This window comes from Mustelus asterias, chromosome 4 (genome assembly GCF_964213995.1).
Source record: "Mustelus asterias chromosome 4, sMusAst1.hap1.1, whole genome shotgun sequence".
Lineage (NCBI taxonomy): Eukaryota > Metazoa > Chordata > Chondrichthyes > Carcharhiniformes > Triakidae > Mustelus > Mustelus asterias.
Window position 1 is genome coordinate 138,043,126 of NC_135804.1, and position 23,554 is coordinate 138,066,679.

At 42.0% G+C, this 23,554-nt stretch overlaps 1 protein-coding gene across 2 annotated transcripts in view; it reads left to right on the plus strand.

Moving 5' to 3' along the window:
- Positions 1 to 21,389, plus strand: part of tbc1d8b (TBC1 domain family member 8B) — a 60,459-nt gene extending 39,070 nt beyond the window's left edge. The window contains exons 13-20 of one of the 2 annotated variants that reach the window (XM_078211779.1): positions 800 to 929; positions 2,788 to 2,886; positions 4,996 to 5,064; positions 12,066 to 12,306; positions 13,484 to 13,549; positions 14,789 to 14,878; positions 16,476 to 16,579; positions 19,459 to 21,389. In XM_078211779.1, the coding sequence (XP_078067905.1) occupies positions 800 to 929; positions 2,788 to 2,886; positions 4,996 to 5,064; positions 12,066 to 12,306; positions 13,484 to 13,549; positions 14,789 to 14,878; positions 16,476 to 16,579; positions 19,459 to 19,875 (1,216 nt within the window). In that variant the 3' untranslated portion in view covers positions 19,876 to 21,389. The remainder of the gene's footprint in view (positions 1 to 799; positions 930 to 2,787; positions 2,887 to 4,995; positions 5,065 to 12,065; positions 12,307 to 13,483; positions 13,550 to 14,788; positions 14,879 to 16,475; positions 16,580 to 19,458) is intronic. The other variant, XR_013497669.1, reaches the window with a different exon arrangement.
- Positions 21,390 to 23,554: the final 2,165 nt, after the last annotated feature.

Genomic DNA, 23,554 nt, shown 5'->3' on the forward strand with positions numbered 1-23,554 from the left:
TCCTGAGCCTCCCTGACTGGCCACGGCAATTCTGGCTTGCCTATCTTTCCTCCAGTGATGGTCTTCAGCCAGGGTCTGCTACCGTACTGGCAGTGGCCACCTCTCCTGATGGCACTGCTGGTATAGGTGAGCTGCCAGCCTCTGGTTTTCAGCTCTTGGAGGCAGGACATCAGCCCTGAAGATGTGAAGATACCAAAGACACTGTTGCCAGTCAGGTAAATGCCAGATTAGCATCAAATTGGGTCGGTGAGCCTGGAGTGACCATTGTGTGGTTGCCAGTGGCTCTTCAGCTGTTGGGCAGGCTGGAAGCCATTATATTCTGTCCCTCGCCTCTACATTTATGGTACTGCGTAAGTAAACTTAATTACACCCTTTTAACCAATGGTGGTACTAAGGCACCTGTGCCAGAAGGTGTTTATGTTCTTTCAGGACCCACAAGATAAGCTAGGCCGCTTGTCTTTGACACCTCAATTTGAAACTCATCTACCAGGTTTAAGTGGGAGCCTGTTGCCTTACGGAATTCATGGCACTCCAACAATCAATTGCCCAGAAGTCAACTTAGACCCTATTGGAATTGAGTCCAAAATTAGTTCTCCCTTCCCTGGCTACACTGCTAAACATTCGTGTGCTGCACGATTTATGGAATTCTAATGGTAGTTGGGCAGCTTGCCAAGTTAAATATATTTTCAAAGAATATTTGTAGAACCTGCAGGCTTTGTGATTGTTGTAAGATTTAATTTGTGTGCAGTTTGAGAATTTTGCCCTTCCCTTTAATGGTTAGCTACATCATTTCCTACAGGTTTTTTGATAACGTTACTAACAAGGACAGTCCTTTACCACCAATGACGCATCATCCACCTATTGCCACTGACAACCAGGACCCTCAAATGAAAGTGGACATAACTGAGCTTATTGGGGAATCTTATGAGGTTAGTGAACAAGACTGAAGTGGCTTGTGTGTAAATATGCACAGATTTAGCAATGCAGAAGCAGACTTTCTCGTCAATCTGAATAATACTGTGCATTGCCTGACCTTGGGAAAAGATGCTGTGGTCTCTTTCCACTAGACATCACTATAATTTCCCTAACCATATCTCCCTACCTCATCCCGCACCCCTCAAAAAATGGGAGTCAAAGTTCTCTTTAAAAAGTGCGCAGCAAGTCCTAAACTTAAAAGATCTCCCAAGCTTTTAATCTACAGAACAATATTACAATTAATAATTGCTCCCTGGGTTTCCATGCACAACAGTCTTCACCTCTGTCAATGGCCAAAGTGTCTAATGTGTGTCTGTAGTTTTATGTCAGGAAAGTGCTTGATTCACCCAGTATATTAATTTATATTATAACTGCCACTGTCAAACGATAACTTGATGTATAAAGGCTGAATTCTTGATGTAAATTGCTAAAGTATTTTTGCACCACATTTTAAAAATTGCATTTGTCGAGGCATGAATATTGCAGAACATGGAGACGTTATGGCCTGGATGCAAAACTAGTCCTGAAGAAGTCTATCAGAACATTTATTTTTCAAGAGTTTCACTCTTTACTTCATACTTTAAAACTGTGTCTGTGTCTTAACAGCAGACAAGATGTCAGCAAGAGCAAGTGTTTGATGTTGCTAGTCTTGAGTTAGTGCTATTTGTACAAACTAATAAAATAAATTTACTTATCTCCCCCTCCCCCCATTGATAATGAGATGAACATGCAGTATAATTACAAGGATATTAATAGATTAAGTGGGTAAAACTGCAAATGTGAGGTCGACCACTTTTTGGATCCAAAAATAACACGAGTAAAAAGATTAAAAACAGTGGAATTCTAAAGAGACTTGAGGATTTATGTCATAAAAAGGAACAAAAAAAAGCTCATGAAATGCTGGCCTTTGGTTCTAGAGGGCTAGCATGCTAGGGGCTTGAAGTTATGATACAGTTACACATCTGGAGTACTGAGGTCACCACACCATAATTAGGAAGGAGTGAGTTAGGAATAGAGTTACCAGATTGAATACTGAACTCTGAGGGTTAAATTAGGAGAGATTACACAAACTAGGGTTGTATTGCCTGAAATCTATACGGTTAAGGGTGGTTTGATCGAAGCTTTCAACATGTTAACTGATACAGGGCAGATGAGAGACTATTGGCAAGTCTAGGACTAGAGGACAGCCTTAAAAATAATTAGAATCATCGGAGTGAAATTAGGAAACCCATCTACACACACTGTGGAACTCTCTTCACAATTAATGCTAGATCAATTAATTTTAAATCTGATATTGATAGGTCTTTGTCAACTAAAGGGGCAAAGGTAGGTATGTGGAGTTAGGCCGCAGATCAACCATAATTTCATTGAATGGTGACAGAACCGGTTCAAAGATTAATATGACCACCTCTTATTTCTATGTTCATATGAAGATTCATATTGAGAGCAAGAGCAATGAAGTTTGACTCAATCACTGCATTTAATTTTCCTTCCCTCTATCCCTTCACTAATGGCCCATCTGCCGTCCTATTATTGATCTATTGCTAAGGTTGTTCAGTGACTGCCTTTAAAGAGTATTCAGTGACTTCTCATTGTCTTCTCAGTTAACAGCGTCCTTCCTATCTCCACTGAACAAATTACCTCCTTTTCTCTAGTGTTCTATCATAACTACATAAACATGCATGCTTGCTAACATTCTTTGTATCATAAACCATTACCTTATCTACCTATTAAGGTGGTTAAAGGCTATATTTAATTACACTTTTTCTGCATCAGTAAAATATTCAAAGCTGACTTTCTTTTTATTTGCAGAAGTACGGTGATATTCAATCGATGGAAGTTGAGAGTATGCGACGTAGGAACAGGCTGTATGTGATTCAGACTCTAGAAGACACCACTAAACAGAATGTGGTAAATTCTGTTTTGCTTTTGAATAAGTGAATACATGCGCAGTGCATTGAACTATGCACATATTTTGTGGCTAATGAAGTTTTTTTTGGAGCTAAGAGAGTTTGTTTTCCTCCAAATGTTTTTGGTATTCACTGACCTTTGTCCTGCATACCCTCAAATGTATTGCTTATAAAGTGGAAAAGCAAGCTATTATCTTCCCGAACCTAATATTGAGTTAGAAAGTCTCACATCTGCCGATGATCATAGATAGAAATCATAGAAACCCTACAGTGCAGAAAGAGGCCATTCGGCCCATCGAGTCTGTACTGACCACAATCCCACCCAGGCCTTACTCCCATATCCCTACACATTTACCCGCTAATCCCTCTAACCTATGCATCTCAGGACACTAAGGGGCAATTTTAGCACGGCCAGTCAACCTAACCCGCACATCTTTGGACAGTGGGAGGAAACCGGAGCACCCGGAGGGAACCCACGCAGACACGAGGAGAATGTGCAAACTCCACACAGGCAGTGACCCAAGCCGGGAATCGAACCCAGATCCCTGGAGCTGTGAAGCAGCAGTGCTAACCACTCTGCTACCATGCCGCCCATCTAGACAGTTGTTTTAATTCCAACAAGCAACTCTTTTGAGTGAAGGATAGGCAGGAACTCAGCTCTCAAAGTCATATGAAATGGTGTATCAATGCAGCTCCGATTAACATTCTAATCTTCTCTCCCTTTATGGGAAAAACAATTCAATTCTCTGGTGCTACTTTTCACCTTGTTCGGCCACTTTCTTCTCCCCGTTATGATGGTTCTGCAGTCGGATCGAGAGTTCATGTTGAGACTCAAAGGAATGCATATCTTGTCTGCACCTATTAAAGCCTCGGAAGGTGCTCATAGTGCTGGATAACCCTTACACACAATATAAAGATAAAAAGACGCAAAAAGACCAAATAAACCATCAAACGTGTCCACTATTGTCATGGCATGATTCATATTTACTATCAGACACATCTGGCAGTGCTGACCCACTAGCCAATTTCCCAGGAGAGGCAAAAAGAGAACTCGTGGCCAATTTAAGAAACTGAGAAGTTCATAACTGACCTCCACCCACCTTCCAAATCCTATCAGTGATTAGCACTGCTGCTTCACAGCGCCAGGGACTCTGGTTCAATTCCGGCCTTGGATGACTGTCTATGTGGAGTTTGCATGTTCTCCCCGTGTCCGTGTGGGTTTCCCCCAGTGCTCCAGTTTCCTCCCACAGTCCAAAGATGTGCAGGTTAGGGAGATTGGTCATGCTAAATGCGCAGAATTACGGGGATGAGAGCAATTGTGCATAACTTTCGTGTTCCAGCTATGTTCACTCCATTGACAGTTATTGTATAATTTGCAAGCAAGTTAGTCAGCCTGACATAGTGCCTTCATTTTTATTGTTAAGATAGGTATCCGTCTGCACAATTCTCTGTTACTTCTTTGCTAGCTTTGATTCATGGCATATTTTCTAAGAAACTATTTATCACAAGTTCCCATATCTATCATTGTTGTGCTTATATCTCAGATCGGCAAAGCAATTATCTTTGACCAAAAGAGAAAATGCTGGAAAATCTCAGCAGATCTGACAGCATCTGTAAGGAGAGAAAAGAGCTGATGTTTTGAGTCCCGATGACCCTTTGTCATAACCCTTTCTCTCAGCTTTGACGAAGGGTCATCTGGACTCTAAACGTCAGCTCTTTTCTCTCCTTACAGATGCTGCCAGACCTGCTTGAGATTTTCCAGCATTTTCTCTTTTTTGGTTTCAGATTCCAGCATCCGCAGTAATTTGCTTTTATCCAGTTTTCTTTGACCTGCTGTATTCCACTTAAATGCATAACAAGTATAGGAAGTCAAATGTTCCAAAATTATGATTGTTCTAATATCCTCATTTGATGATTGGATATTTAACAAATGATAAGTAAGGTGTTTATTTATGAATTATAGATATCTCCGAAGAGGATGACCTTGGTCCTTACTGATAGAAATTGTGTAGTGTGTCAGCTAGCGATATTGCAGTCTGACCTGGATGTGCTGTATTAAATCTCACTGTGCTATATTTAACATTGTGAACTCTTTGTGTTTGTGTTTTAGTTGCGGGTTGTATCTCAGGAAGTGATGTTCAACTCTAAGGAACTGGAAGACCTTTTCGAGCTTTTTAAGGTCACTCGAGATCTTTATAAATTAATTGAACACACCATTGAAATTCTGTCATGCAATTTTCCCACAAGCTGCTTTAACATTTTGCGTCAAGCGGACATCTGTCATGTCGTGCCTTTTTAAAAAAGTGACAAATAGCAATGTGGCACTTCAGGGCTTCATACACTTATAGATCAAAGGACCTGTGACTGAAATAGTCACTTGACTCTTAAGTTGCAAATTAAATATTTGTTCAAAAATCAGCAAGTTCCACCTTTCTCATGTTCTCTTATGTTTGAGTGAAGTATTTGATTTGGATTTTTGCTGATTTTTGTCTTTGGGCCAAAGAAATCAGGGATTGCATGACTCAATTTAATGCTGTTCACTTGTTTCACATTTAGACATTTAACTCCTTGTGATTTGCTCATATTTAGTCAATTCAGCATTTTGCCTTAACAAGGAAATGTGTTTTGAGCCAGCTGTATGCTTGTGAGGAAGGTTCCACAGGTGACTAAATAAGCTCATAAGTGAGAATGTAGGTAAGGAGCAGGAGTAGGGTAGCTCATAGCTTTCATTGGTCATATGGCTCCTTGAATCTGCACTGCCATTCACTAAGGTTGGCACAGTGGTTAGCACTGCTGCCTCACAGGTCCAGGGACCCGGGTTCGATTCCTGGCTTGGGTCACTGTCTGTGCGGAGTTTGCACGTTCTCCCCATGTCTGCGTGGGTTTCCTCTGGGTGCTCCGGTTCCCTCCCACAGTTCAAAGATGTGCAGGTTAGGTGCATTGGCCATGCCAAATTCTCCCTCAGTGTACCTGAACAGGCGCTGGAATGTGGCGACTAGGGGATTTTCACAGTAACTTCATTGCAGTGTGAATGTAAGCCTACTTGTGACGAATAAACGTTAGGTCATGACTGATCTGATCTTGACCTTAACTCCATTTTGCTGCCTATTATCCATAACCCTAACAAGTTGGGAAGGGGGGTGGATATGTACTGGAACCAATCCCTTCATCTCAGGAGTGTACTACCAAGTTACCACCAACATGTCTCCTCCACCAGAGGCCCAAAAATCCTAGACCACTGCTACACAAATATCAAACATGCCTACTGCTCTATCGCCCGTCCACACTTTGGCAAATCAGACCACAAGGCTGTGCTCCTCCTCCCAGCTTACAAGCAAAAACTGAAGCGGGAGAATCCATCAAAGAGAGTCGTGCAATGTTGACCTGAGGAATCGGATGATCTCCTATGGGGCTGCTTGGAGTCAGTGGACTGGTCAGTATTTAAAAACGCTGCGACCAGCCTGAACAATTACGCCACTACAGTAACTGAGTTCATTAGTAAGTATGCAGAAGACTGTGTGCAAAGAAGCAAATTTGTGTGTTCCCCAACCGGAAACCACAGATGAACAGGGATATCCACTGCTTGCTGAAGTCCAGGTCTGAGGCGTTCAAGTCAGGCAACACTGACCGATACAAGAAAGCCAGATACGATCTAAGGAGATCCATCAAAGATGCCAAAAGATAGTACCAGACCAAGCTAGAGTCCCAGGCTAGCCAAACCGACCCCCGCCGACTATGGCAAGGTCTGAAAGATATAACAGGCTAGATGAAGGCATGTAAAATCTCCGGCTCCAACGCACCTCTCCCTGATGAGCTCAATGCATTCTATGCCCGTTTTGAGAAAGAGGTCAGCAAGAGCATGCCCTCCATCCTGGAAGCCCTGGATGAACCTGTATCTGGGGTCACGATTGCAGATGTCAGAGCAGCTTTCTTGAATGTCAACCCACGGAAAGCAACTGGCCCGGATGGGGTACCCGGACGTGCACTCAGATCCTGCACGGATCAGCTGGCGGAGGTATTCACAATGTGGAGATGCCGGCGTTGGACTGGGGTGAACACAGTAAGAGTTTTAACAACAGGTTAAAGTCCAACAGGTTTATTTGGTAGCAAATACCATTAGCTTTCGGAGCACTGCTCCTTCGTCAGATGGAGTGGAAATGTGCTCTCAAACAGGGCACAGAGACACAAAATCAAGTTACAGAATACTGATTAGAATGCGAATCCCTACAACCAACCAGATCTTAAAGATACAGACAATTTGGGTGGAGGGAGCATTAAGCACAGGTTAAAGAGATGTGTATTGTCTCCAGACAGGACAGCCTGCAAGTCCAGGAGGCAAGCTGTGGAGGTTACTGATAATGTGACATAAATCCAACATCCCGGTTTAGGCCGTCCTCATGCGTGCGGAACTTGGCTATCAGTTTCTGCTCAGTGATTCTGCGCTGTTGTGTGTCGTGAAGGCCGCCTTGGAGAACGCTTACCTGAAGATCAGAGGCTGAATGCTCGTGACTGCTGAAGTGCTCCCCCACAGGAAGAGAACAGTCTTGCCTGATGATTGTCGAGCGGTGTTCATTCATCCGTTGTCGTAGCATCTGCATGGTTTCCCCAATGTACCATGCCTCGGGACATCCTTTCCTGCAGCGTATCAGGTAGACAACATTGGCCGAGTTGCAGGAGTAGGTACCGTGTACCTGGTAGATGGTGTTCTCACGTGAGATGATGGCATCCGTGTCGATGATCCGGCACGTCTTGCAGAGGTTGCTGTGGCAGGGTTGTGTGGTGTCGTGGTCACTGTTCTCCTGAAGGCTGGGTAGTTTGTTGTGAACAATGGTCTGTTTGAGGTTGCGCGGTTGTTTGAAGGCAAGAAGTGGGGGTGTGGGGATGGCCTTGGCGAGATGTCATCTCGCCAAGGCCATCCCCACACCCTCACTTCTTGCCTTCAAACAACCGCGCAACCTCAAACAGACCATTGTCCGCAACAAACTACCCAGCCTTCAGGAGAACAGTGACCACGACACCACACAACCCTGCAACAGCAACCTCTGCAAGACGTGCCGGATCATCGACACGGATGCCATCATCTCATGTGAGAACACCATCTACCAGGTACACGGTACCTACTCCTGCAACTCGGCCAATGTTGTCTACCTGATACGCTGCAGGAAAGGATGTCCCGAGGCATGGTACATTGGGGAAACCATGCAGATGCTACGATAACGGATGAATGAACACCGCTCGACAATCATCAGGCAAGACTGTTCTCTTCCTGTGGGGGAGCACTTCAGCAGTCACGAGCATTCAGCCTCTGATCTTCAGGTAAGCGTTCTCCAAGGCGGCCTTCACGACACACGACAGCGCAGAGTCGCTGAGCAGAAACTGATAGCCAAGTTCCGCACACATGAGGACGGCCTAAACCGGGCTGTTGGATTTATGTCACATTATCAGTAACCCCCACAGCTTGCCTCCTGGACTTGCAGGCTGTCCCGTCTGGAGACAATACACATCTCTTTAACCTGTGCTTAATGCTCCCTCCACCCAAATTGTCTGTATCTTTAAGATCTGGTTGGCTGTAGGGATTTGCATTCTAATCGGTATTCTGTAACTTGATTATGTGTCTCTGTGCCCTGTTTGAGAGCACATTTCCACTCCATCTGACGAAGGAGCAGCGCTCCGAAAGCTAATGGTATTTGCAACAAATAAACCTGTTGGACTTTAACCTGGTGTTGCTAAAACTCTTACGGAGGTATTCACAGACATCTTTAACCTCTCTACAAGAATCTGAGGTCCCTATCTGCTTCAAGAAGACGACCATCATCCCGGTACCTAAAAAAAACCAAGCCATGTGCCTTAATGACTATCGGCCGGTGGCTCTGACATCCATCATTATGAAGTGCTTCCGAAGGTTAGTTATGGCATGAATCAATTCCAGCCTCCCAGACTTCCTGGATCCATTACAGTTTGCCTACTGCCGTAACAGGTCCACAGCAGACGCGATTTCCCTGGCCCTGAACTCAACCCTGGAACACCTAGATAACAAGGACACCTATGTCAGATACCTATTTATTGACTACAGCTCAGCCTTCAACACTATTATTCCCACAAAACACATCTCCAAACTCTGTGGCCTGGGCCTCAGCACCTCCCCCTGTGACTGGATCCTGAACTTCCTAACTCTCAGACCACAATCAGTAAGGATAGGTAACAACACCTCCACGATAATCTCAACACCGGTGCCCCACAAGGCTGTGTTTTCAGCCCCCTTCCATACTCCTTGTACACCTATGACTGTGCGGTCCAAATTCCCCTCCAATTCGATTTTCAAGTTTGCTGATGATACCACCGTAGTGGGTCGGATCTCAAAAAATGACGAGACAGAGTACAGGAATGAGAGAGAGAATCTGGTGAACTGGTGTGGCAACAATAATCTCAATGTCAACAAAATGAAGGAGATTGTCATCGACTTCAGGAGGCGTAAAGGAGAATATGCCCCTGTCTACATCAATGGGGACAAAATAGAAAGGGTTGAGAGCTTCAAGTTTTTAGGTGTCCGGAACACCAACAACCTGTCCTGGTCCCCCCCATGCTGACACTATAGTTAAGAAAGCCTACCAACACCTCTACTTTCTCAGAAGACTAAGGAAATTTGGCATGTCAGCTACGACTCTCACCAACGTTTTACAGATGCACCATAGAAAACATTCTTTCTGGTTGTATCACAGCTTGGTATGGCTCCTGCTCTGTCCAAGGCTACAAGAAACTACAAAAGGTCGTGAATGTAGCCCAATCCATCTCACAAACCAGCTTCCCATCCATTGACTTTGTCTACACTCCCCGATGCCTTGGCAAAGCAGCCAGCATAATTAAGGACCCCACGCAGCCCAGGCATTCTCTCTTCCACCTTCTTCCTTCGGGAAAAAGATACAATAGTCTGAAGTCACGTACCAACCAACTCAAGAACATCATCTTCCCTGCTGCTGTCAGACTTTTGAATGAACTTACCTTGCATTAAGTTGATCTTTTTCGATACCCTAGCTATGACTGTAACACTGCATTCTGCACACTCATTTCCTTCTCGAAGAACGGTATGTTTTGTCTGTATAGTGCGCAAGAAACAATACTTTTCACTATGTTAATACATGTGACAATAATAAATCAAATCAATCTAGTGAACCTTGTCTGAAATGCCTTAAATGCAAGTAGAGCAGTGCTTGAATAAGGAGGCCAAAGCTGTGCAAAGTACTTTAGGTGTGGTCTCGATGTACAGCTAACATTCCATTTGTCTTCCTAATTACTTGTTATACCTGCTTTAACTTTTGTGATTTGTGTAAAAGGGCACCAGGTCCCTCTGTACTAGAGCATTCTGTAGATTTTCCCCACTTAAATAATATTTTGTTTCTATTCTTCCAAGCACAGGTTGTAACCTCAATTTTTGGCACATTATACTCTATCTGCCAAATGTTTGCCCACTCATTTAATTTATCCCTTTGCAGGCTCTCTGTCCTCCCCAACCTATCTTTTTGTACCTCAGCAGGTTTGCTGCTATACATTCAGCCCCTTCATCCAAGTCACCATGATAAATTGTAAATAGCTGAGGGTCCAACTAGCCTAACTGGTTTTTTGTTTTCTGCTTCCTGTCTCCTGCTTTTCTTGACTAGGATCATGACAATCCACTGGGACTTTTCCAGATTCCAGAGAATTTTGTACGGTTGCAGCCAATACATCCACTACCTCTGCAGCCACTTCTTTTAATACAAAGGCCATCAGGTCCAGGAGACTTGTCAGTTTTGGGTCCCATTAGTTTGGCTCGTGCTTTTAAATTGTTTTAAAGTTTCTCCCTCCCGTTTTCCCCCGCCTTGGGATTATTAGGATAATTTTACTTCTCTTGTGAAGACTGATACAAACTCTTTGTTCATTTTCCTTTTCATTATTAATTCCCCAGTCTCATCCTTTGAGGGATCAGTATTTACTTTAGCTAGTCTCTTTTTCTTATGTAATTGGAAAAGCTTTTGCTGTCTTTTTTCCATTTTTGCTTATTTCCCCCTCTATTATATTTTTCATTATCCTTTGCTGGTTTCTGAAATTATTCTAATATTCACACTTATCACTAACCTCAAAATTGTATGCATTTTTTTTTTCAATTTGATACCATCTTTAATTTCCTTAGGCATGGATTGTTCGTTCTTTGGGTCTTATTTGAGAAGAACTTTTTTCGCCTAGAGGGTGGTGGGAATCTGGAACTCCCTGTCTAAAAGGGTCATAGAGGCAGAAACCCACTCAACATTTTAACGTTACAAGCATTTGAAATGCCATAACATACAAGGCTATGGGCCAACGGCTGAAAAATGGGGTTAGAATAGGAAGGCGTTTGATAGCTTGCATAGACACGATGGGCCGAAGGGCCCCTTTCTGTGCTGTAAAACTTTTTCTTGATGGAATATATTTTTGTTTAGAGTTACGTAATATCTCCTTAAATACCTTCCACTACTTGTCTATCATTTTCTCTTTTAACCTGTTTTCCCAACCCACTTTGGCCTACTTTGCCTTCATGCCTTTGTAATTCTCTCTATTTAAATTTGAGACATTAGTTTCAGACCCACATTTCTTACCCTCAAACTGTGCAATTTTACCATGTTCTACTCAAGTTTCTTTCACTGAGAGGAACTGAAATGCTTCATATTCCCAAGAAATGCAGCACTTTGCACTTGTGATGCCTTTGAAAGGGGTTACGCTGCGTGCGTACGTTTGATTATATAGGTTATCAGTGATCACTATCCACAGGTAATGAAAACATTTTATTTTTTAAAAAAAGATAAATTGAATAAAGCATTGCCACCATCAACATGACTTTAGTTTGTGCACCTCATTTTTCTTATTCAAAAAAGCACCATATCTTACCAGTACTCCAGTAGCACCATATCATGTGTTTTGAATGAACTGCTTATAGTTTTGATTTGGATAAAGCAGCATCACATTCATTTTCCATAGATTCTCAATCTTGATCACTGCTAATCATTTATTGCTTCATTTCATTGTAAAAATAATTTGTAACCTTTTGGGAGGATCTATGGAACCCTTGTTTAAAAAATCTAGCCTGTCTAACAAGGTGTGTTCAATATTACTGGATGACCTTTCGATGAGAGAGACTTAAATCACTTTCCCTTTTTCCCTTTTGGTATGTAGAAGGAGCATTTTTTAACTTGCTACTGGATTCCCCACAGTCCGGCGCTCAAGCACCACGACTCCAGTCTTCCATACCTAGAGCAGTACCAGATTGATAATAAACAGTACTGCACACTGTTCAAGCACCTAAGCCCGTGGTCCGAGTCTGCAAACGCAGAATCGTTAGCTCTGTGGAGTTTCCGGCTTCTGGATGAGAACTCTGATAGCCTCATCAATTTCAAAGAGTTTTCGTGTGCCCTAGGTAAAACATTTTACTTTTCAAACCACGTGGGTATCCTTTTAGAGCTTCATATTTTAGTATTACTGAGTCCTAAGGGCGGCACGGTGGCACAGTAGATAGCACTGCTGCATCACAGCTCCAGGGACCCAGGTTCAATTCCAGCCTTGGGTGAATGTCTGTGTGGAGTTTGCGCATTGTCCCCATGTAGGTTTCTCCTCTGGGTGCTCCGGTTTCTGCCCACGCTCCAAAGATGTGCGGGTTAGGTGGATCGGACATGTTAAATTATCCCCTAGTGTCAGGGGGACTAGTAGGGTAAATACGTGGGGTTATGTGGATAGGATGGGATTGTTGTCGGCGCAGGCTTAATGGGTCGAATGAGCTCCTTCTGCACTGTAATGATTCTATGATTCTGTGTAATGTGGGCGGAGAATATCTGTACTGAATATGTCTTTGGCCATGTGATTTTTGGAATCTCAAGTTTGCCGTAAACTGTAGAGTGTAAAAGGGGTATTATTTCAGATTGCGGTTATAGTGTAAAAGCATCGTGAATCTGGAATTGAGAGGCTCGCTAAAGAAGGAATTCTCCAATAGATTTTGGGTTCCATATGAAAATCTGATTTCTCCATCTGTGTCTATTTTTCTTCAATATTTTACATCCAGTTGAATGCGCTGCGATTGTTTGGCTGAGTTATTTTTCGTGCCACTTGAGAATGGAAGAAAGGATTTAAGCTGGGCCATGTAGCAGTGAAATCAGAATGCACTTCTCCCCACACACAGGGTAGCGGAAATATGGAACTTTCTTTCCCCCAAAAGGATGTGGGTACTGGGGTGGGGAGGGGGGGGGGGGGGGTGGTTTGTTGGTTCAGGATATCAAGGGATGTGGAGCAATGGCAGAGGAATACATTCGAGGTAGCTAATAGATTGGCAGAACAAAATCATGGGGCTGAATTGATTGAGCCTGTTCCGCAATAGAACATTTTAAGCAAACAATAACTGGTTCAAAAAAATAATGTAAAATTCAGCTGCTTGCTGTAGGTGCAGTGCTGAGAAGGATGTGTGACATTTCACAGAGGGCTTTTTTATTCTGGCATTTTGTGTAAAATACAAAGGACTGTCTGTCTTAAACATTTCATTAGAACCTTAAAGGATTTAAGGATCTTGAGTAATAAATGTACTAATTCAGTTTCATCTCTTGCAGATGTGATGTACAATGGATCATTTACTGATAAACTGAAATTACTTTTTAAATTACATATTCCACCAGGTAAATCATGTAATTACCGAAAATCCACTTGTGTATTACAATCTTAAACTTGATAAATGCGCACTGTTCTTGAAATCCCAGAAAAAATGTATTTCACATGAAGTAATTATGGTTGACATTGGTTCACATTATAGTGAAGCTCAGTCATTTTATACTCAACAGGGAGACAATTTTATTTAAATATTAAGGTGACTGTAATTGCCATTGTAATAAGTTGAAAGCTAGAGTTGTCCTATAACTCTTTTAAAAAGTGTTACCATGCTGCTGTCAGTTAAAGTAGAATTGGCTTGACTGTCACGCCACTTGTCTCGGACTGGACGTGAATATGGCTGTTTACTTGATGCCTGAGGGCTACGGATGCCCTCCTTTGACAGTTGTGATGTTCAGGGAGGGGTGGGGGGGGGGGGGAATTTGAGCCAAGGAAAGGGATGAATAAAAGCAAAATACAATGGATGCTGAAATCTGAAACAAAAACAGAAAATGCCAGAAAATCTCAGCAGATCTGTTGGCATCTGTGGAGCAAAAATAGAGCCAACGTTTTGAGTCTGGATGACCCTTCATCACAGCTAGTCAGAGCTTCGTCTGCTCTGACGAAGGGTCATTCAGACTCAAAACGTTGGCTCTATTCTCTCTCCACCGATGCCGTCAGACCTGCTGAGATTTTCCAGCATTTCCTGTTCTTGTGTTGAAAGAGATGAATAAAATTGATCACTTACAGAATTATTGAAGGGAACTGCTGATATTTTGGCATTGCACAGGACAGGAGTGCTAGCTTAGTTGTCATTCTCATCCGAGTCGGGAGATTTTGGATTCCAATCCCACGGGAGGTTGTGGGTTCAAACCCCACAGGAAATTGAGAGCCCGTGATTTAAGCTGACAGTTCAGTTTCAGGCTGAATCACTACCGCATTGCCGGAAGTGTTGCCTTTTGGATGCAATGTTAAAATGGGGCCTCATCTGCCCATTTAGTGAATGTAAAAAAAAACATTGCGTCATTCAAAGAACAGACAAATGCTCCCTTTGTCTTTGCCAATAGCTGTCCCATGTGTCTATTATGCTGTTTGTGGGACTTGCTGTGTGCATATTGGCTGCCAGATTTATCAATAGAGCAATGACTACACTTCAGGAATAATTAATTGGCTGTGAAACACTTTAAAATGTCCTAAGGTGGTGTCAGTGCACGTTCTTATCGCAGTTATTTATGGTTACAGATTTAACTTTTCCAGTCTTCTGCTTACAGCATTTACTGAAGGTGAAAGTACAGTTCCAGCAGCTTCCAAACACCCAGAACTTTTTGATGAAGCGATGACTCATGGTGATCAGCTCGATGGTATGTATTGACTTTTTTGGGGTTTGAATTAGTGGAGTTGATTAGTGAGGTTGATTTCCAACCTCCATTTCTTTATTGTAGGAAGGTGCAAAATGTATGCAAGCTCTTTTGCAATGTTTCATGGTAAATGTAAGAGTATTGCTGGAAAAAAAAACTGTAGTCGAAGCTTTTCATCTTGCACTCATCAGGACAATTCACAAGAACACAATGTAAAGGGAGCAAAATTTTATACTGTATAAGAAGCAAGTGCTGATTGGTTAGCAAGTGAGCTTTGGTAGAGGCGGTGTCATGGAGAATACACTGATGACTGACAATTAACTGCCAAGCTTTGTTTAAATTCAAACCAGGCAGGTTGTCTCTGGTTAAGGCATTGCCCTGGGGAATGAACCAGAGAGTGGCTACTGCCTATTTTGCTTAGTTGGAAAGGTGCAATGTGTGTGCAAAGGACAGGACCCTGTGTATTAATATGTAGTTTCTGTGAGCCTGACTGTTGATGTTGAATTGATTGTCAGTGTAATATTTAGCACAGTCAGGATTGTTCAACAAATGTTCAGTTGCAGAACCACATCGAATGTTGAACACTGTTTGAGTTTTGCAAGCACGGGCTGGTTAGTACTTTGCCTGTTACAAACAGCTGAAATGACATGCTGTTTGATACAATCCTCCAATCTTTGGGATGTACAGCCTACATACCTAGCACCACGCTGACACTGAAATTATTGTACCACATTATTCATTTGAGTGATGGACAGAACATCTTTTTGGCTTGACGGCAGCATCCTGTTAGTGGTGAATACGACTCGTGTTGCCACTGCGTAGTTGCAGCATGAAACAGCTAGCTCTTTCTGTTCAAATATTTCTGATACCTTGTCCTTCCAGGGTAATCTGAGGTAGACTGGGCACAAGTGGCGGCCTTCGTCCTATTCATGAGTTTGTGTGATATACAGCGGGTGTTGCTCTGATCAGGGCAGTGACTATCTCGCAGGACTTTGATGCGACCTTACTTCAGTCACAAGCTTCCACAGTGAGCAAAGAGCTTGGGCCTTGTTTACGAGGCTGACGATAAGGCAAATCTTATTGAGTTGGACTGTAGGAATCCCAATGCGTGTGTTGACCAGAGAAGGTAGGCTTGCAGTAGATGGTAGATAACACATCAAGGAAAGGGAGCTCATTTGGCTGCTTCATTTCAAAGGTGAATTTGAGTACATCTGCAAGACCAAGCCATAAAATAAGGGAAACAGGAATTCGAGTAGCTACTATACCAAAACAGTGGTTGCAAATCTACCCAATTCACTTGTCAGTACCTAGTACTTCAGAAAACATGTTTGAGAGTGTGTTGTCTTCATGTGTATGGAAGTAAATTTGTGTATCAAGTATAAATTATATTAACATCCCAATGTGTGAATAAAACAGCTCATGCTGGTGTTGCAATCATTGCTTCAATGATTGTGAAAATGTAATTGTCTTAAACTGCGGTTTCTGCTGTAAAGAATATATTTAATTCGGCCAGTTAGATAGTGAGAGATAAGTTGTGGCAATGCAACTTTGTCAAAATAATACTCAATACTGTCTTTTCTTTCTTGTTTTTGGATTTCAGGGAGTAACAAGGGAAAGGTTGATATCCAAGCCTATTTGAAACAGTGGCATGAAGAATTGACACGGAAAGAGGAAAGTATCCGAAACCTGCCACGGATAAATCAGGTGACAGTGTGACCTGTTTCACTATTTGCACTCACCACATTATTAGTATTGGTACCTTGCTGTAGTGCCAAGTTTCTGATGAGAGATAAAAATCTATAAGCACAAGAGGATAAAACACAAGTGATTTATGAGGATCAGGTGCTTAATATTTTAAGTGCTTAAGTTCAAAAATCTTTGTTCTTGTTTACAATTTGTATGTTGTTCTGCTTATCCTTGCCTCTAAAGCTTTCTGCTATTCCGACTTTAGCTTCCTTTGTTTATTTCCCCATTTCTTGCCCCACATTTAGTCACAGTTCTTTTGAATCCCCACTTTAACACATCCCTCTATCGCTTTTTCCGTTACAACCTGTTCCCTCTTTAAAGCCTTCTCGGGACCTAACGCTTTGGCTGCCTGAAACTCTTTATCTTTTCCTGCTCATTGTCCAGATTTTCTGCTGTCAGGCTCTTTGGGATAATTTATAATGTTAAAAGTGCTTAATCAATAAAACTTGTTGCTATATCCGTGCAATTTTTCTGAGCACTAATGAGAACACAGTTGATAACCTGCTGTTCATGGCTTCAGTGATTTATAATTTGGTCAATAATTTTATGTCCTGTCTTTCCCCCAAAAGTTATGAGACTAATTATCTGCAAGCAGTGATCATTTAGCAATGGGCTGTAATTATACACTAATTTTTTAAAACATGAAATATTGTCACCATTTGAATTTAAAGCATACTTTTAAAAAGCGCTGGTCTTTGTGCTTTAAAGGAGAAGGTGTGACCTTGCAGTGAAATGGCTGAGTGTCTTCCTCTTCTAATGAATTTAATCAAAATTGGTAGCCTGATGAGCAATTATCCTATTGCAAACATTTAACAACAAATTGAAAACCATGGGAATGTGTTTTAAAAGCAGAACGAAAAACGCACTGGCTCAATTGGCCAGTTCTGAGGAAGGACCTTGCAACCACAATCATCCTGCTGCTGTGATGCCACACGTAGAATTAAATTTTCTGTCATGGCAACGTCTCTGTGAAATTATACTTCACAAAGCTCCATGCCTTTAGCCAGCAAGGAGGGAACATTTATAATCTGTAATCCATTGGCTGGAAATGATAGATAACAGATGGAATGCCTTCCATCCTCTCCTGAAGGTCACAGACTCATCATGAGGCACAGTTCCAGGAGTGTTGGCAGCTCTTCATTAAGAGCAACACTGGCCTCCTTGCATTACCTTAGAAAGTAGTTGTCTTTAGATTGGACTACAGCAGAGAAACAGAGACTAACCCAGCTGTAAAGCAATTTAAACCCAACAATTCTAATGTGGTTGCAACATAATCTATTAATTGTGTTTTACTGAGTCCATACACAAACAATGTCTTTGAGCAGTAGGCAAACAGAAATATCAACACATTTAACCCTGGTTTTTTTTACCTTGGGTAGAGGTATAACCTTCATCAATCCTTTTGGTCTTCACATACTCTGCTTATTGTTTAATATTAGGGTGATTTTTAAAAAAAATCAATAGGTATAAATTGAACATTTGCACCTTTAACAGACCAATGCAGTCAGTTAAGTTGTACCCTGATTCATCAAACTGTAAAGCATCCTAGGGGCGAACAGCTTTCCCCATTTCGTTCTTTCTAACTATACTGCAAACCCACAAGTTTAAAAAAAAAGAAAGCAAAGGCCTTAATCATATGGGATTAAACCAATAAACCTGCAAACATATGTTTACACACCTTGACTCCACCAGATGTCAGATATAAGTGCAGAAAGTGCTGGAAAAACTCAGCAGCTCTGGCAGTATCTGTGGAGAAAGAAACACGAGTTAACCTTTCCCATTCCAATATAAGTCTTTGGAAATCATTCTGAAGAAAAGTCATGTTGGGCTTGAAAGGTTTAACTCTGTTTCTCTCTCCAGAGATGCTGCCAGACCTGCTAAGTTTTTCCAGCACTTTGTTATTTGCTGTATTTTGCTTTTATTTCTTCAGATCCGAGCAGTCAGGCAGAGGAATTCTGGCTGCTGTTGAGCCCCTTTGGCATCTATCCCTAAGATAGGCTGATTTAGCAGAGAGTGTGGCTTGACCTTGATGTTTTGCTGGTTTGTATAGCATGGGTCACACTGCAGTACTTTCAATGGAGCCATTAGCAGAGCTTAATGCAGTTTTTGGGTATGTTGCCATGTAACAACAGTGATTGCACTTGGTTGGATATGAAGCACTTTTAAATCACTGAAGGCACAAAGATATGTCATGTAACCGCTATTATGTTGTACATGAAACCAGATCCACAATGTCACAAAGCAGATTCAGAAATGGAAATAAGCTGCTCAAGTTACTTGTGTTGAATGTTGCAAATCTGTCATTAAAAACAATATGCTGGGAACATTCGACAGGTTATAGTTTCAATCTTCCTCCCTTCTGTCACATTTCCAGACCACAGTAGCCTTTGACTTTTTGCCAGATTTTCCATGCTTCCCCCATCTTCCTGCTGTTCCGCTGTAACTTTCTCTGGACCTATTTTTTTGTTTTTCTAATTACCACCTCATTTTGCCTTGCACCTTTATCCTCTTTTGTCATTTAATTGTCCATGCCCCCCCCCCCCATCCTTTTACAGATCCTTCCCTTTTATTCTTTATCCATTCCCCCCCCCCCCCCCCCCCCCCTCCTCCTCATAACCCACTTTTTCTCTCTCTACTGACGCTGCCTGACCTAACTGAGTGTTTCCAGCATTTCTGATTTTGCTCGAGTTCGACATTTGGTTGCTTGAACCTTGCTGATAATGCTTAGCTTTGTGAGATTGGAATAATTTTCTTGTCAATGGCAACACACAGACTTGTTTCTAAAACCTTTTATTCATGTCCTTGAAGACTTACGTGCTTTATTTTTAATTTCCCAGTCACAATTCGTTCAGTTCTCCAAGACGCTATATAATCTGTTCCATGGAGATCCTAATGAGGAGGCACTTTATCGCGCCATAACAACTGTCACTGGCCTCTTGCTTCGAATGGAGGAAGTGGGGCGAACATTGAACAGCCCAAACTCTCCCATCCCAAGTAAACAAGGTATAATTCAGGACTGCCAAAGTGGTGACAGTATTCAGGACGACCAGACATTAAAGAAGGGTGAAGATGCTGCCCAAGAAGCCCAAGCTGAGATTGAATGGACCTTTGCCTTCGAACAGATACTGGCCTCACTGTTAAATGAACCCGTTTTAGTGACGTTTTTTGAGAAACATGTAGATGTAAAGGCAAAAATAGAACAAGCTAAATCTGTTCAGCTGAGGGCTAAAAGAAAGTCAAACGCCTTTGACTGAGATTGTTCTGCAGTCTCAGTTGTGACACTATGCCATGTTCTGTTGTGATGGTGCACAACAACCCAGTACAAACATACGAGCCCTGAAATTTCTGTTGGCGGTGGCAGCAGAGAAATGCCGAACCTGTTTTGCATGATGTTTCACTGTTATTTTAACACTGGCTTTAATTTGTTTAATGTCTCTGCTAAAATGGCGTTGGGGAAAGTTGCACCAAGGCTCACGGCATTTTTCTGCTGATGAAATCAACAGTGATTTCCAGGATGCAACCTTAGTTTGTCATATATAACTCTAATAATTGGTGTACGTGAGCTTTGAACCACAAAGCAACCGCTGTCGTCTTGCTGTTGAGGGTTTTTTAAAATTTTGTTTACACGCGCTGATTTCAGGTAATCTAAGAAGGCTTTGCATAATAGGAGAAGCTGAACAATATAGCAAGGTACACTGCAAATGCTCCTGATTTGAAACTAAGTTCATAATTAAAATATCAAGCTATTCCCAATTTTCTGTAGTAGAGTTTATCAGATCAGCCTGTATTTCTGTGAATTCAAGTTTCAAGCGTGAATTTAAGCATACTGTGCTACCAGTGCCAGTCTGTAGAGGGAGCCCTTGTAATTTTCCTGCTCTTGCGAGGGGATGATCAAGCTTGCTTGGACCTTACCGAGTTTGAAATTCAGAATGAAGGGGAATGCCTTTTCCTTATTTATACTAAAATGTGTTTGTTTTTTAATGTTATATTAAAAAAAAAAATTTATAGCTTGCAAAATTATAATAGCAAAGGGAATCTTTACACTACGATATGTCCTGTATTTTTGAAGTTTGCTGCACACTTGTGCACTTTCCAATGTTATCGCTAACCTATCTTAGCTTCTTTCTGCTTTGAGAATATTTTTTATGAAACTGCCCAAGAATTAGAGCACAGAGTATATAAATAACACAAACTAGTGATTTAGTCCTCATTCTGATGTCAAGATTTATTGGTAATTGTAATCACTTGGAAAATATGAAGTTTACAAGCACTCAGCTTTGCAGTCCAAATGTCTCGGAATTTAGCGTTAGTTGCAGAGAGACACCTGGATTTAATTGCTTATGTTCAATGAAGATAATGCAATTGTTCTCATTAAAGCAAAATTAGCATGTACATAGGCACATTAAGGAAGTAAGCACTATATAGGGAACAGCGAGTCCTGCCTGAGAGCACTGTTGGGAAGTGTTGATCTCAGATCCAAAAAGCAATTTGTCGAAAGTTTCTTTTTAAAAAAGATCTAGTTTTGAAAGAATTTTGTGCCAAAAACTGAGGCACTTGCTATGTTGTGTATGCAGAATGTGTACTCCATTGATCTACAAGTCTTTCAGTCTTAAACTCATTTTGTTCCTTATTGTATCAAAAGCCTCGTCTAAAGGGTAGATTTAAAATAAATATTTTGATTTCCAGTTCACTTAGTTTTTACAGATTGTGTTTTCTAGTTCTCCTTTATATTTGCTTTCTAATAAAAGCATATTGTTGACAGGCCTTAGTTGGAGAATTTTGATTCTTTTTTAAATGTACAATACTAACACTACAAGGCAAAATTATTTTTGTATCAAATGATATTGATAGTGTATACGGAAATCATACCAGCACTTCTATGTATAGAATCATAGGAAAGAGGAGGCCATTCATCCCTTCGAACCTACTCTGCCATTCATTATGATCATGGCTGATCATCCAACTCAATAGCCTGATCCTGCCTCCGCCCCACTCTCCCATATCCTTTGATCCCCTTTGCCTCAATTGCTACATCTACCTGCTTCTTGAAAACATTCAATGTTTTGGCCTCAACTACTTTGTGGTAGCGAACTCCACAAGCTGATCGCTCTCTCGGTGAAGAAATTTCTCCTCATCTCTCCTGAACAGTCGACCCTGTATCCTCAGACTGTGACCCCTGGTTCTGGACACACCCCACCATCGGGAACATCCTTGCATCTACCCTCTCTAGTCCTGTTAGAATTTTATAAGTTTCTATGAGATTTCCCCCCTTCATTCTTCTGAACTCCAGCGAATACAATCCCAACCGACTCATACGTCAGCCCTGCCATCCCAGTAATCAATCTAGTAAGCTTTCTCTGCACTGCCTCTAGAGCAAGAACATCCTCAGATAAGGAGACCAAAACTATACACAATATTCCAGGTGTGGCCTCACCTAGACCCTGCATGATTGCAGCAAGACATCCCTGCTCTTCTACTTGAATCCTCTCACTATGAAGGCCAACATACTATTTGCGTTCTTCACTTCCTGCTGCACCTCCAGTGGCTGGTGTACGAGGACACCCAGGTCTCATTGCACATTCCCCCCTCCTAATTTTTGGCCGTTCGTATGCCTTCCTGTTTTTGCTATCAAAATGGATGACCTCACATTTATCCAAATTATACTGTATCTGCCAATCATTTGCACACTCACTCAATTTGCCCAAATCACACTGAAGGATCTCTGCACCCTCTTCATAGCTCACCTTCCCACCCAGCTTTGTGTCATCTAAAAATTGGGAGATCGTACATTTGGTTCCCTCGTCTAAATCATTAATATACAGAGTAAGTAGCTGGGGTTCCAGCACTGATCCCTACGGTACACCACTAGTCACTGCCTGCCATTTGGAATTCATAGCCATTGAATCAATGTGATGAAGAGGGTTAAATAGTGAAGAAAATATAACCTTCAGTGCATCCAGTAGCAGCTAGAAGGATGAATCATAGGATCCCTACAATGCAGAAAGAGGCCACTTGGCCCATTGAGTCTGCACCGGTCACAATCCCACCCAGGCCCTTTCCCCACAACTCCACCCATTTACACTATTAACTCCCTGGCACTAAGGGGCAATTTAGCATAGCCAATCAACCTTGTACACCAGCCACACATCTTTGGGCTGTGGGAGGAAACTGGAGCACCCAGAAAAAACCCACGCTGACACGGAGAATGTGCAAATTCCACGCACAAAGTCACCCAAGCCGGTAATCGAACATGGGACCCTGGTGCTGTGAGGCAGCAGTGCTGTGCTGTGTTAAGATACCAAGCTGAGTAGGTGAGTTAAATGTGTGTACTATCTGTATATCCATCTATTGCTCAGATTAATGTGTGCATCTAGAAAAATTAAAATGAAGAGAAGCCTTCAGGAGCAACAGAAGTGCAACTTGAGTAAAAGAAGAAAGTGGACAGGAACATTTGAAACAACAGGAAGATGTACCCAGTGAGAAGAAAGCTGTGTTTCAGGTTTGAAGAGGTGAAATCTGGAAGGAAGGCAGAAAGTGGCTGCACTTATATAAGTTCAGAAGTAAAAAGAGCAAAAGTCTCTGGGAACGGTAACGTTTGTCTCAATAGTGCGTTATTTGCAATGCTACTTCTGGTCTTAGTTTTTGTAATAGATGGAGGGCGACTCGATGTGGCTCAAAATAGCACTGGATTTATTGCCAATGGTAAACTAATTATTTACAAACAAAAGTCAGGCAGAATTAACTATGCGACTATACAACACTCCTCCCTGACCCTGGATATGTGCCCTTGCACCCAATTGACTTGGCTTCCCGCGTTGACACTCCACAAGGGTCTGGCCCAATCATATGGCCTTCAGGTGTAGCCCCCTTAAAGGGGCCATGCTACCACACTCTTCCCTCACTAACTCCTGAATTCGCCTAATGATTAAATTT